The 15689-nt window shown below is 46.7% G+C and overlaps 1 protein-coding gene across 1 annotated transcript in view; it reads left to right on the top strand.

The window, feature by feature from the left end:
• acvr2ba (activin A receptor type 2Ba) overlaps positions 1–15689 on the top strand; it is a 175316-nt gene that overhangs the window by 147114 nt on the left and 12513 nt on the right. Inside the window, exons 6-7 of the mRNA XM_080217611.1 lie at positions 1503–1646; positions 5360–5508. Of these exons, the coding sequence (XP_080073737.1) occupies positions 1503–1646; positions 5360–5508 (293 nt within the window). The remainder of the gene's footprint in view (positions 1–1502; positions 1647–5359; positions 5509–15689) is intronic.

Genomic DNA, 15689 nt, shown 5'->3' with positions numbered 1-15689 from the left:
CAGTGGAAGTAAATTAAATGTGATTTGCTTGATTGGAATTCAGTTCTGTATTACTAAGTACAATACTGCTGCTATCTACGAAAGCTCTGAAGCTTTAAGCCCCTGATTGATTTGGGTAAGCCACAATTTAGCAAACAAATGATACTGAAACTTGGGCTGTGTTGTCTTAATAACACAGCAGCTTTGTCCACATATTTCAGAGAGGATATACATGTATTGGAGGCAGTACAGCGAGGGGTCATTAAATTTGTCCCTGGGATGAGAAGTTTGTCCCATAATGGGGAGCTGGGTAAATTGCTCTTCAATTCGCTGGAATTTAGAGAAGTGAGAGGTGATTTCATTGAAGCCTATAAAGTTCTGAGGGGGTTGGATAGGATAATTGATTGAGAAATTGCTTCCTCTGATCATAGGAATAGAGATGGTTTACTGCAATTGTATAGGGTGTTGGTGAGGCCACACCTGGAATATTGGTGTCCTTACCTGAGGAGGGATGGCCTTGCAATAGAGGGAGTACAGCAAAGGTTTACCAGGCTAATTTCTGGGATGGCAGGTCTGTCATATGAGGAGAGACTAAGTTGGTTAGGATTATATTCACTGGAGTTTAGAAGAGTGAGAGAGGATCTCACAGAAACTTATAAAATTCTAACAGGGTTAGACAGGGTAGATTCAGAAAGAATCTTCCCGATGGTGGGGGAGTCCAGAACTAGGGGGTCATAGTTTGAGGATAAGGGGTAAACCTTTTAGAACCAAGATGAGGAGAAATTTCTTCACCAGAAGGTGGTGAATGTGTGGAATTCATTACCACAGAAAGTAATTGAAGCCAAAATGTTGCCTGATTTCAAGAAGAAATTAGATATAAATCTTGGGGCTAAAGGGATCAAGGATATTGGGGGGTGAGGTGGGGGGAGGGATCAGGATATTGAATTTGTTGATCGGCCATGATCAAAATGAATGGCGGAGCCGGCTCGAAGGGCTGAATGGCCTACTCCTGCTTCTAGTTTCAATATTTCTATGTCGAGGAAGGTGTGGTCAGGGAAATCTGCCTCTGCTGCAGGGGTCCAGCACCAAGAGAGGTAATGTTTAAGCTACAAGAGCCCGGTGGTTAGCACTGCTGCCTCTCAGTGCCATCGAGCCAGGCTCGATTCCGGCCTTGGGTGACTGTGTGGAGTTTGCGTGGAGTTTCCTCCGACTGCTCCGGTTTCCTCCCACACTGCAAAGATTTGCAGGTTAGGTGGATTGGCCATGCTAAATTGCCCTTTGGTGTCTCAAAAAATTGTGTAGGTTAGAGGGATTAGCCGTGGGAAATGTGCAGGGTTACGGGGATAGGGCGGGAGGTTAGGCCTGGGTATGATGCTCTGTTGTAGAGCTGGCGTAGATTCAGTGGGCCGAATGGCTGCCTCCTGCACTGTCGGGATTCTATGATGCTTTGTGGCGGGAATAGATTACTGACTAGTTTTATGTTCTGCGAAGCACTTATTGTTTTCTGTGCTTTATTTTGAAAGGACAAGCTATCCTGGCAGAATGAACGGGACATTTACACCACTCCCGGAATGAAACATGAGAACGTGCTTCGCTACATCGGATCGGAAAAGCGCGGATCCAACCTCGAGATGGAGCTCTGGCTCATCTCCTCCTTTCATGAGCGGGTAGGGGCATTGCGGGCATCAGACTGGGCGTGCTTCACCTCACCACCTCAGTGTCTGGCAGCACCTCGATTTTTAACGTTCTCATCCCAGTTTCCAAATGCCCTCCGGCCTTGCAGCTTCCCAGGATATCTGTGTTCCTTCCAACCTGGCCTCTTAGGCATAGAACAACATAGAAAAGTACAGCACAGGAACAGGCCCTTCGGCCCTCCAAGCCTGTGCCAATCATGCCTGCCTGAACTAAAACCGTACGCACTTACAGAGTCTATATCCTTCCATTGCCATCCTATTCTTGCATTTGTCTAGTTGCCCCTTAAATGTGCTATTGTACCTGCTCCCAACGCTTCCCCAGGCAGCGTGATCCAGACATTCACCCACATTCTGTGTAAAATAAAACTTGCCTCACACATCTCTAAACTTTTCCTGGGTTAAGTTAATTGGCCATGCTAAATTGACCCTAGTGTCGGGGCATTAGCAGGGTAAATATGTGGGCTTACGGGAATAGGGCTTGGGTGGGATTGTGGTCGGCGCAGATGCGATAGGCCGAATGGCCCCCTTCTGTACTGTGTGGATTCTATGATTCGTCTATAAAGCTGCAACTTGACTTGCCAATTGTGCCAAAAATAAATTCCCAAATAATTCAAAATTCAGGTAATTAGACTAAAACTAGTCTTCATTTATGGCTCTGTGGTTGGCACCTGATGAATTTTGGGCCACCCGTGTATGTGCCAGCTGGCAAAGAGTGGCACGTGCGCAGTTTAGATCTCTTTACGCTGGTCAGGCCCATCTGCACGACCAACGGGACTTCGAGATGAAGACAACAGGCCCTGTGCGCCCCCATGAAGAGCGAAAACTCAACAAAAATAAAGGGTGCACGAACCCTGGGCGAAAGTGAGGCAGACAGGGGGGAAGTTTAAAAATGAAGTTCCCAGTAAGGGAAGAAGCCAGTTGTGCCAAACAGGGAGCAGCCTCCGATCAGAGAAAGTGCCGGAAGGAGCAAACCTGAAGTGAAGTGGGCTCGGGGGGGAATGTCTTCGGCTAGAGGGCAGTTCAGAGAAACTAGGGGGTGCGCTTCGAGCTGTTTTTATAGTGTGGAGGTGTGCCCGTAACATGTAAACGCTTGGGAACCACTGGTCTAATGTATGGTGCTGCTGTCACTCTCACTATTGGGTATGTTATTAGTGTGTAGTCCTCTGCATTTATCGCCACTCCATTAAGACTTGCCGGGTGTCAGAGCCCTTGGGCCAAGTAAGTGCCATTTTACAGCTCTCCGATAGCCCTGATTGACGGTGTTGCGCTGAGGAGGCCCCAGCCTGACATCTTGTGCTTTGGACTCATCAGTATCACCGGGAAGGTATCGGTGAAGCAGAATGCTCAAAAGAGGGCACCCTGGACTTCAGATCTCTGAATGCAATTTGCAAATAACTTACAAATGGCTAATTTGCTCAAAACTCCTAATTAGACTTCATAATTTTGCGCACTCCAGTCAGTTCCCCCTCTTTCAGCCTTCTCTGCTCTGAGAACAAGTCCAGCCTAAGCAGTCTCTCTTCATAGTGAATCCCCTCTGCACCCTCTCTAGTATAATTCCCACCCCTCCTACAGTGTGGTGACCAGAACTGCACGTGCTGCGGTAACTGCGACTGAATGAACTTTTTGTGCAGCTCCATCGTCATCTCCCTACTCAATGCCTCAGTTAATAAAGGCAAGTTGGGGTGTCATGGTGGCGCAGTGGTTAGCGCCGCTGCCCCACAGTGCCAGGGACCCGGGTTCGATTCCCAGCTTGGGTCACTGTCACAGAATCCTACAGTGCAGAAGGAGGCCATTCAGCCCATCGGGTCTGCACTGACCACAATCCAATCCAGGCCCTATCCCCATGCATTTACCCCAGCTCGTCCCCCTGACACTAAGCGGCAATTTAGCACGGCCAATCCACCTAACCCGCACATCTGTGCGGGGTGTCTGCCTGTGTGGAGTTTGCGCGTTCTCCCTGTGTCTGCGTGGGCTTCCTCCAGGTGCTCCGGTTTCCTCCCACGCTCCAAAGATGTGCAGGTTAGGTGGATTGGCTAGACTAAATTGCGCCTTGTCCAAGATATATAGGTTCGGGGGATTAGCGGGGTAAATACTTGGGGTTACGGGGAACAGGTCTGGGTGGGATTGCCCCTTAGTGTCGGGGGGGTTATGTGGGGTTATAGGGATAGGGCATGGGTGGGATTGTTGTCGGTGCAGAGTTGATGGACCGAATGGCTGCCTTCTGCACTCCAGGGATTCTGTGAAGTATCCCGTGTGCCTTCTTAACCACCTTATCTACCTGTCCTGTTGCCTTCAGGGATCTATGAACATGCATCCTCAAGTCCCTCTGTACTTCCTAGCGTCCCACTGTTCATTGTGTATTCCCTTGCCAGAATGCATCACCTCACACTTTTCAGGGTTAAATTCCATTGGCCACTGTTCTGCCAATCTGACTAGCCCATCTATCTCGTCCTGTAATCTAAAGCTTTTCTCCTCACCCTTTACCACACCTGCAAGTTTCATGTCATGAGCTCATCAATTTGAACCTGGTTGATCATCTGAAAGTGGTGATTGCTAAAACCGGAGGTGTGCAGTTCACCTCGGGCAGCTGTGGGATTGGAGGAGGTTACCGGTATGGCGAATTGGGGCGATTTGAAAATGGGAGTGAAAATGTACAAATTGGTAGGTGTGAATCAAGGATCAACAAGGTCATCTATGTGCGGATCCACAAGAGATGGGTGAGATCCTAAATGAATATTTCTCATCAGTATTTACTGTTGAGAAAAGCATGGATGTTAGGGAACTTGGGGAATTAAATAGTGATGTCTTGAGGAGTGTACATATAACAGAGAAGGAGGTGCTGGAAGTCTTAAAGCGCGTCAAGGTAGATAAATCCCCGGGACCTGATGAAGTGTATCCCAGGACATTGTGGGAAGCTAGGTAGGAAATTGAGGGTCCCCTAACAGAGATATTTGAATCATCAATAGTCACGGGTGAGGTGCCTGAAGATTGGAGAGTGGCAAATGTTGTGCCTTTGTTTGAAAACGGCTGCAGGGAAAGCCTGGGAACTACAGGCCAGTGAGCCTGCACTGACAGAAATCCCACCCAGGCCCTATCCCTGTACCCCATATATTTACCTAACACTAAGGGGCAATTTAACATGGTCAATCCACCTAACCCAAACATCTTTGGACTGTGGGTGAAAACTGGAGCACCCACAGGAAACTGCACACAGTAGCCGGGAATCGAACCCAGCTCCCTGGTGCTGTGAGGCAGCAGTCCTAGCCACTGTGCCACCATGCTGCCCTTCTAGACTTGCTCTCTCCTCTTCTGCCATCTGCTGCCAACTATCTACTGATAACAAAAGTCATCAAACTACAACCAGAACTGCTACCTCACAGCGCCAGGAAGCCAGGTTCAATTCCACCCTTCTGTCACTATCTGTAGGGAGTTTGCACATTCTCCCCGTGTCTGCGTGGGTTTCCTCCGGGTGCTCTGGTTTCCTCCCACAGTCCGAAAGACGTGCTGGGTAGGTGGATTGGCTATGCTAAGTTCTCCCTCAGTGTACCCAAACAGGAGCCGGAGTGTGGCCACCAGGGGATTTTCACAGTCACTTCATTGCAGTGTTAATGTAAGCCTACTCGTGTCACCAATAAGTAAACTTAAAAACCTGAATCCTCTGACCTTGTCTTTTCTTTCAAACACAGGGCTCACTATCTGACTATCTGAAGGGGAATGTGATCAGCTGGAATGAACTCGGTCACATTGCGGAGACCATGTCTTGTGGATTGGCTTTTCTTCATGAAGACATTCCCCGGTGTAAAGGAGAAGGGCCAAAGCCAGCCATTGCCCACAGGTACTGAGTGAGGGACAGGTTGCCATTTTAACAATCCAGTTGTGGGCAGTGCTGCGAGTGAGTTCAACAAAAAGAAAGAGTCGCTTTTGCGTCTTCAAGTGCTTGAAGTACCTCTGAAGAGTAGTCATTGTTTTAATATGGGAACGCAGCAGCTAAATAGCACCCAGCCAGATCTCTCAAACAGTGACATGTTAAAGACCAAATCATTATGTTTTTATAGTGATATTAATTTAGGGATATTTCTGCCCAAAAGCCCTGTTCATCATTGAATTGGAATATTGTGTGCAGTTCTGCTCACCTCACTATAAGAAGTATGTGGAAGCATTGGAGAGAGTGCAGAGGAGATTTACCAGGATGCTGCCTGGTTTGGAGGGTTGGTCTTATGAGGAAAGATTGAGGGAGCTGGGGCTTTTCTCTGTAGAGCGGAGGAGGATGAGAGGCAACTTAATAGAAGTTTATAAGATGATGAGGAGGATAGATAGAGTGGACATTCAGAGACTATTTCCTTGGGTGGATGTAGCTGCTACTAAGGACATAACTATAAGGTTCATGGTAGAAACTATAGGAGGCATGTCCAAGGTAGATTCTTCACTCAGAGTGGTTGGGGTGTGGAATGGACTGCCTGCTGTGATAGTGGAGTCGGACACTTTAGGAACTTTCAGGCGGTTATTGTATAGGTACATGGAGCACACCAGAATGATAGGGCGTGGGATAGTGTAATCTTGGGTTTGGACATAGCTCAGCACAACACTGAGGGCTGAAGGGCCTGTACTGTGCTGTAATGTTCTACGTTTCTATGAATAGTGTCATGGGATCTTTTGTATTGAGGGAGGTGATGGCCTTGTGGTATTATCATTCGACGATTAATCCAGAAACTCAGCTAATGTTCTGGGGACCCGAGTTCAAATCCCGCCACGGCAGATGGAATTTGAATTCAATAGAATTATGAATCTGCTGATGACCATGAAACCATTGTCGTAAAAACCTATCTGGTTCACTAATGTCCTTCAGGGAAGGAAATCTGCTGTCCTTGCCTGGTCTGATCGACATGACTCCAGAGTCGCAGCAATATGATTGACCCTCAACTGTCTTGGGCAACTACAGATGGGCAATAAATGCTGGATTCTGTTCTAGCCCCCATCAACATAGAATTATAGAAAGAGGCCATCTCACCCATCGAGTCTGCACTGACCACAATCCCACCCAGGTCCTAACCTCATACCCCTACACATTTACCTGCTAATCCCTCTAATCTACACATCTCAGAACACTAAGGGGCAATTTAGCATGGCCACTCAACCTAACCCACAATCTTTGGGCTGTGGGAGGAAACCCACGCAGACACAAGGAGAATGTGCAAACTCCACACAGACAGTGACCCAGGCCGGGAATCAAACTCAGGTCCCTGGAGCTGTGAAGCAGCAGTGCTAACCACTATGCTACCGTGCCACAAATGTTCACCCTTCAGGAAACCAACAGAACTTTCAAAACAACAGGGAGAGAGGGAAAACACCTCTTCTTAGCTTGCTGTCCCTTCTAAAACTTAAAACCCAAACTTGCAGCTCCAAAGTGAAAGTGCAAATGAAAATCCCTGTCATTTGACCTGCCCACCTTCACCTGCCCACAGTTTTTTTTCCCCTCCCAGCAATAACATCATCTAAAGCTGTGAGTGTGACTATTTTAAAAAGCTCTTAAAGGTACACTAACATCACAGTGGTCATATAGCCATTCGGTTTGAACATGGCTGTTTCGTGTACATTTAGCTCCTTTGCTCCACACCTCCCCTCATGATCTTACCAATCAAGCTCCAATTGACCCCATCACGTTTCGGGGGAAATAATTCCAGATTTTTATCACCCTTGAGAATGCTGCCGAACTGATTGGATCAGTTGGTGATGAAGACAGATTTTGTGCAGCTGAGGATGATGGGAAGGCTGTGGTAGTCGGCAGGATGGTCAGTGACTGAAAGGGCGGGAGAATGATTCTTGATCTGCAAGCTCTTGGAACAGCTCGGGACACAGAGAGTCCTGGCTTAGCAGGGCTCTGGTCTGAGCCAATACCTTCACTTGCCGGAGCCTTCCTTCAGCAGCTTCACATCTGTTTGTTTCAAAGTTTGCCTTCCTGGCTGTCGTCTTCCAGCTGTCTCTGGTTGGCGACCTCCCACCCCTGCCTCCATTAGTCAGTGTCAGCCAGGGAGATTTGTCTCATCAGCTGGTCTTTGAAGCAGTTGTGAGGTGCACCTCAATCTCATTTACCCGAGGACAGTTACATTCGATAGTATGGTACTGACGACACAGGAACAGGCCCAGTTGGCCCAACTAGCCTATGCCACTGTCTATGCCCCACAAGAACCTGACCAAACTATCCTTCCACCCCTTTCTTCAACCCATATTTATTTAGCTTCCCCTTAAATACATCCAAACTATTCATCTTAACCAGTTGGAAAGATCCAGTTAGAGACCATTAATGTTTAATGAGAAATCTGGCAACTGAATTTTAACCACTGTCTTTAAACAAAAACAAACTTTATTGAGAATAAAAGACTGAAAAAAGACCTCAGCACTGTTAATTTAATAATGTGGTTTGTAAATACGTACACGTGTTATGCAATCAGCTTTACTTGTGTACTTTATAGGTGTAGTCCAAAAAAAGTTATATTCTTCAAAAAGTTATATTCCAAATAAATAATATTCTCAAAATTATAGTCCAAGTTATATTTTCAAAAATTTATATTCTGTTATATTGGCGGCATGGTAGCACAGTGGTTAGCACTGCTGCTTCACAGCTCCAGGGTCCTGGGTTCAATTCCCGGCTCGGGTCACTCTCTGTGTGGAGTTAGCACATTCTCCTCGTGTCTGTGTGGGTTTTCTCCGGGTACCCCGGTTTCCTCCCACAGTCCAAAGATGTGCGGGTTAGGTTGATTGGCCATGCTAAGAAATTGCCACTTAGTGTCCAGGGAAGTGTAGGTTAGAAGGATTAGTGGGTATAATATGTAGGGATATGGGGCTAGGGCCTGGGTGGGATTGTGTTTGGTGCAGACTCGATGGGCCGAAGGGCCTCTTTCTGCACTGTAGGGTTCTATGAAATAAATGATGTCCCAAATGAATTGTATTTTCAAATAAGTTATTTTCCAAATGAATCGTATTCTCAAATAAGATATATTACAAATAAATTGTATTACAAATAAGTTGCATTCCAAGTAAATTGTATTCTCAAAAATGTTATTTTCCAAATAAATTATATTCTAAATAAATTACGTCCCAAATAAATGGTATTCTCAAATAAATGGTATTCTCAAATAAATGGTATTCTCAAATAAATGGTATTCTCAAAAAAGTTGTATTCCAAATAAGTTGTACTCGCAGAAAATGTCATTATCAAAAAAAGTTATATTCTTTAAAAAAAAGCTGATATCCTAAAACACGTGAACCGAGAGCTAGATATTCTCAACACAGTGCTTGTGGATATCTCCATTCTTTTAATGGTAAGACACTCGTGAAGGTCATCTAAGTGAACTATTTTAAAATGCACAGTTTGTCTTAAGAAAAAACTCAGATGGTAAATCATTCTGTGAGAATCGGATGCGTAGGAACGTGAAACTGAGGAACTTTGAAGGAAGGGCTTTACGCCCAGTGACTGTGAGCAATTGAACTGTTGGAGGGGTGGGGGGCAGACCTGGCGTCTCCGATTTCACAGGGAGTTTGTTTTGCTGCATCAGTCTATTTTCTGCAAGACTCTCTTTCATGTTTCAGCTTGGCAGGAGGTTGGCAACAGGTTAAGATATCAGGTAACCTGTCGCAAACTGACACTGTGATCTAATAGTAACCTGTCACAGTCCTGAGATTTCCGACAGAGCTAGTTTGAAACACAAACCCTACAGTGCAGAAGGAGGACGTTCAATCCATCGAGTCTGCGCCGACCGCAATCCCACCCAGGCCCTATCTCTGAAACTCCACGTATTTACTCTGCTAATCCCTCTAACATACACATCCCGGGACACTAAGGTTGTATGAGGAATGGTTGACGACTCTGGGTCTGTACTCGTTGGAGTTTAGAAGGATGAGGGGGGGGATCTTATTGAAATTTACAGGACACTGTGAGGCCTGGATAGAGTGGACGTGGAGAGGATGTTTTCACCAAAAGGAAAAACTAGAACCAGAGGGCACAACCTCAGGCTAAAGGGACAATCCTTTAAAACAGAGATGAGAGGAATTTCTTCAGCCAGAGAGTGGTGAATCTGTGGAACTCTTTGTCGCAGAGGAGGCCAGGTCATTGAGTGTCTTTAAGACAGAGCTTGATTAATAAGAGGATCAGGGGTTATGGGGAAAAGGCAGGAGAATGGGGATGAGAAAAATATCAGCCATGATTGAATGGCAGAGCAGACTCGATGGGCCGAGTGGCCTAATTTTGCTCTGCCTTGTGGTCTTATGATCTAATTTAGCATGGCCAATCAACCTAACTTGGAACATCTTTTGGACTTGGGAAGAAACCAGAGCACCCGGAGGAAACCCACACAGACACAGGGAGAACATGCAGACTCCACAATGACCTGAGCTGGGAATCAAACTCAGGTCCCTGGAGCTGAGAGGCAGCAGTGCCAACTACAGTGTCACAGTTTGGAGGAAAGAAATTGTCAAGTAATTTGTACAAACTCCAGTATAGAAAATCAACATATTCTTGATGGGCTGATTGGCCTCCTGCTGTGGTGCAATGACTCTGAGTGGGATTTTCCAGCTGCTGCGATGTCCCACCTCCAGAACTGAAAGCAGGTGCCGAGGGCCACGCAGGCAGGTGCTGAGACCCTGAGCGACATTGTAACAGCAGCCAATTAAGAGGCAGTTGCCACTGGGACTACAGCCCAGCTGAGGACAGCGACACGTCTGCCAGACCCAGTCGGTGGGCCGACAGCTCAGCAGCGCCACCATTGGAAGTGGTCATTGCTGGCAGTGCAGGAAGAAGGGCCTCCATATTGAGGCCCTCTCAGAAGCCAGGCAGGTTTGACCTTCTGTACAGTGCTGTGGCCTAGCAGGCAGGCCCCAGCGATTGAAGAGGTACCGTGAGAGACAGTATGGGAACGGTGTCCTCTCGGGGTCATGGGGAGGCCATTGAAGAATTCCGCCCCCTCTCTCAGACTTACTGAGACACCACCCAAGGTTTACCTGGCAGTGCCCACACAAGGCCTGTCCCGACAGTGGCTAAAATATCAGCAGTGCCAGGACGTTACTGGTGATTGTCCAAATAATTGATTTAATTGGCCGCATACCTCCAATAGGGAGGGGGCTACGCCACTGGGATTTCTTTCGTTGGGTTGGGAATATCCTGTGATGTCGGAAAGATTCCTCCCAGCCTCTCTCCAAGAGGCTGAATAAATGCATCCGACAATTCTATGGCTTTCTTCTTGTTCATTCATGGGACATGGGTGTTGCTGACTGGCCAACATTTATTGCCCATCCCTAGTTGCTCGAGGACATTTGAGAGTCAACCACATTGCTGTGGCTCTGGGGTCACATGTAGGCCAGACCAGGTAAGGACGGCAGATTTCCTTCCCTAAAGGACATTAATGAACCAGATGGGTTTTCCTGACAACCAACAATGGTTTCACGGTCATCTGTAGATTCTTGATTCCAGATGTATTTATTTTTTTTAAATTCAAATTCCACTATCTGCTGTGGCGGGATTTGAACCCTGATTCCCCAGAACATTAGCTGGGTTTTTGGATTAATAGTCTAGCGATAATACCACTAGGCCGTCGCCTCCCCCTGAGCTGCATCCCACTAAAGAAGAACAGACTTCAACTATCGAATGCCTTCAGTGCTGGGGGGGTGGAGTGTGCTGGCTTTTAAATTTTTCTCCCCCCTTCTCCTTACCTTTCCCCCTCTCCCTTTTCTCAGTGACTGGTATTTTTTTCCCCTCCAATTCTGGATGTTTTCTGTCAGCAATGACTGGTTATCAGGGCCACTGCCACTTGTCTGACTGATATGACAGTTCTGTTTTTGTGACACTCGGTTGGGCTGGAGAAGGAATATTACACTTTTTGTCCAGTCCCAGAGCGTTGGGGAAGCCCAATTTGAGGATGATGTAACGAGGTGAGCTGGTGCATCTCGGAAAGAAATCATTTTGAGATCCCTAGCCTTTTACAGAACCACAGAATCCTACGATGCAGAAGGAGGCCATTCAGCCCATCGAGTCTGCACCAACAACAATCCCACCCAGGCCCTATACCTATAACTAACCCCATGCAGTTACCCTGCTAATCCCCCTGACAAAATATCAGCACCCCTGAGGGATGATCTTACAGAGGTCTATAAAATAATGAGGGCCATAGATCAGCTAGATAGTCAGTATCTTTTCCCAAAGATAGGGGAGTCTAAAACTAGAGGGCATAGGTTTAAGGTGAGAGGGGAGAGATACAAAAGGGTCCAGAGGGACAATTTTTCCACACAGAGGGTGGTGAGTGTCTGGAACAAGCTGCAAGAGGTAGTAGTAGAGGCGGGTACAATTTTGTCTTTTAAATAGCATTTAGACAGTTACATTGGTAAAATGGGTATAGAGGGATATGGGCTAAATGCGGGCAATTGGGATTAGCTTACAGGTTTTAAAAAATAAAAGGGCGGCATGGACAAATTCGGCGGAAGAGCCTGTTTCCATGCTGTAAACCTCTATGACTCTATGACATTAAGTGGCAATTTTAGCATGGTCAATTCCCCCCAGGGTGGCAAAGGGCAGGGACCCGAGTTCGATTCCTGGCTTGGGTCACTGTCTGTGTGGAGTTTGCATGTTCTCCCTATGTCTGCGTGGGTTTCCTCCGGGTGTTCCTGTTTTCCCCCCCCACTGTCCGAAAGATGTGCTGGTTAGGCACATCGACCATGCTAAATTCTCCCTCAGTGTACTCGAACAGACCCCGGAGTGTGGTATTTAGGGGATTTTCACAGTCACTTCATTGCAGTGTTAATATAAGCCTACTTGTGACACTAATAAAAAAACTTAGAGAAAATTTAATCTACAGATCTTTGGAATGTATATTTAGGGTCACTTTGTAAATTAGTAAAGTTGTTTTATTGTGGCTGGTACATTTGCGGGATTGCATTTTGCAATTTTTTTCCATATTTGTGCAAAAGCATGCAAAATGTTTTTGCTCGTTACATAAGGCAATAGATAAAAAGCAAGTTTTTTTTTGGACTGTGTAATGCCGCCTCCTGGAGATATTTTACTGTCATTGCAGGTGGCATCATGATCCTAAATTGCATTGGTGTTCAGTGGGGAGGTGGGGGGCTCTCTCCCTAAAACAACAGTCCCCTTGGATGTACACGCAGGTGGGACAGCCAACCCTGTCTTGGTTGTTAACACTACGTATCAACCTGTGGGCAGCATGGTGGCGTAGTGGTTAGCACTGCTGTCTCGCTGCGCCAGGGACCTGGGTTCAATTCCAGCCTCAGGCCGCTGTCTGTGTGGAGTTTGCACATTCTCCCCATGTCTGCGCGAGTTTCCTCCCAGAGCTACAGTTTCTTCCGACAGTCCGAAAGACTTGCTGGTTACTTTTGTGCAGGGGAAGGGATGGCGTAGTGGTATTGTCGCTAGGCTACTAATCCAGAAACTCAGCTAATGTTCCGGGGACCTGGGTTCAAATCCCATCACGGCAGATGGTGGAATGAGAATTTAATTTAAAAAACCTGGAATTAAGAATCTACTGATGACCATGAAACTATTGTCAGTTGTCAGAAAAACCCATCTGGTTCACTAATGTCCTTTAGTGAAGGAAATCTGCCGTCCTTACCCAGTCTGGCCTACATGTGACTCCAGAGGCACAGCAACTGCCCTCCAAGGCCAATTGGAGATGGACAATAAATGCTGGCCAGCCAGTGACGCCCATGTCCCACAAATGAATTAAAAAAAAGGTTGATTGGCCATACTAAATCGATCCGAGTGTCAGGGGGATTAGTGGGATAAATATGTGGGTTGCGAGGGCCTGGGTGGGATCGTCGTTGGTGCAGGCTTGATGGGCCAAATGGCCTCCTTCTGCACTGTAGGGATTCTGTGATTCTGCAGAGCTCTCCCTCTTGAGGTGCAGTCTGCACAAGACCTAACACAAATAATGCAAAATTAAGGAAGTATAAAACCAACGAACTGATACAATACCAAGAACTAATAATACAGACGGTCATTTACAAAAATAGAGTCCAAAATAAATAGCAATAGATTCCATTGTAAGTTATCTTGCAATATTCCAGGGGCTTCACCGTCCAGGGCTTTTGCCTTCAGGGTTACACCTCCCGGGATTGTAAATAGTTCATTAAATACCCCCGAGATCTGAGGTGCTAGGCGGTGTTCAGTGGGTAGAATTTGCCACTTCTAAGCCAGAAGGTTGAAGGTTCGATGCCTGCTTCATTGACTGGGGCACGTAATAAAGCTGGGCCTTGTGTGTTGACAGAATTTGCAGTAATGACTCACTGACAGGAGTGTGCTTGCGGGTGAGCTGGTAAACTGAAGCTCGATTTTCTTCGCGGCTGCAGTAGAGGCAGAGGTGATAAGAAGATCCCGTGGCACTATTTGAGGAGAGAGGGAGTTTCCCATGGTATCCCCTCAGGATAATAGAATCCCTACAGCGCAGAAGGAGGCCGTTCGGCCCATTGAGTTTGAACCGACCATAATCCCGCCTAGGCCCTATCCCCATAACCCCATGCATTTACCCTAGCTAGTTCCCCTGACGCTAAGGGGCAATTTAGCATGGCCAATCCACCCAACTCGCACATCTTTGGCGTGTGGGAGAAAACCAGAGCACCTGGTGGAAACCCACGCAGACAGAGAGAATGTGCAGACTCCACACAGACAGTCACCCAAGCTGGGAATTGAGCTCGGGTCCCTGGCACTGTGAGGGAGCAGTGCTAACTACTCTGCCACCCTATCAGTACAACTATTTTCAGTTGAGTTTGAGGAACGCTCGTGCATCTGTTGATTTGCCGCACTTGAGCCCAGAATCATGCTGACCTGTTTCTGACCTGCCGATACCCCCTTGGTGTCCAATGATTGGCAATGCCGTTCAAAAGCACTGCTTTAGCACCCCGGAAAAGACTCTGCGCTGTTCAGGGGCAGCCGTGGGCGATGTTTCTCCCTCAGCCAACATCACAAATCAGCTTGTCGGGTCATGATTATGTTACTGTTTGTGGGAGCTTGCTGTGCACCAAATTGGCTACTGCATTTCTTTGGTTTGATTTTTTTATTGTCACATGTATTAATATACAGTGAAAAGTATTGTTTCTTGCGCGCTATACAGGCAAAGCATTCCATTCATAGAGAAGGAAAGGAGAGAGTGCAGAATGTAGTCTTACAGTCATAACTAGGGTGTAGAGACAGATCAACTTAATGCAAGGTAGGTCCATTCAAAAGTCTGATGGCAGCAGGGAAGAACTGTTCTTGAGTCATTGATAAGACATTGGTATGGCCACATTTGGAATACTGTTTACAATTCTGCTCACCCTGTTATAGAAAGGATATTATTAAACCAGAAAGAGTGAAGAAAAGATTTGCTAGGGTGCTACTGGGACTCGATGGATTGAGTTATAAAGAGAGGCTGGATAGACTGGAACTTTTTTCTCTGGAGCGTAGGAGGCAGAGGGGTGATCTTATAGAGGTCTATAAAATAATGAGGGGCACAGATCAGCTAGATAGTCAATATCTTTCCCCAAAGAAAGGGGAGTCTAAAACTAGAGGGCCTAGGTTTAAGGTGAGAGGGGAGAGATACAAAAGTGTCCAGAGGGGCAATTTTTTTCACACAGAGGGTGGTGAGTGTCTGGAACGAGTTGCCAGAGGTAGTAGTAGAGGCAGGGACAATTTTGTCTTTTAAAAAGCAGTTAGATAGTTACATAGGTAAGATGGGTTTAGAGGGATATGGGCCAACAGCAGACAATTGGGATTTGCTTTAAAAAGGATGGCATGGACAAGTTGGACCGAAAGGCCTGTTTCCATGTTGTCAACCTCTGACTCTATTGAGTCGGTTGGTATGTCTTAGATTACAACAGCGACTGCATTTAATTGGCTTAAAGAGGCATTGTTAGTCGTGATGGGCACTAAATAAATGCAGTCTTCTTTACTGAATGGGAGGGGGCGGGCCTGGGGGACCAAATGGCCTCCCCCGATCCCCTCCCTCCCTCTATCTCAGGTTCCTGTATCGATGCTGCCGATTC

Source organism: Carcharhinus amblyrhynchos, chromosome 2, assembly GCF_965287045.1.
Source record: "Carcharhinus amblyrhynchos chromosome 2, sCarAmb.v2.hapA, whole genome shotgun sequence".
NCBI classification, from domain to species: domain Eukaryota; kingdom Metazoa; phylum Chordata; class Chondrichthyes; order Carcharhiniformes; family Carcharhinidae; genus Carcharhinus; species Carcharhinus amblyrhynchos.
The sequence above is the reverse complement of the archived record's forward strand: the minus strand, read 5'-3'. Positions and strand labels throughout refer to the sequence as shown.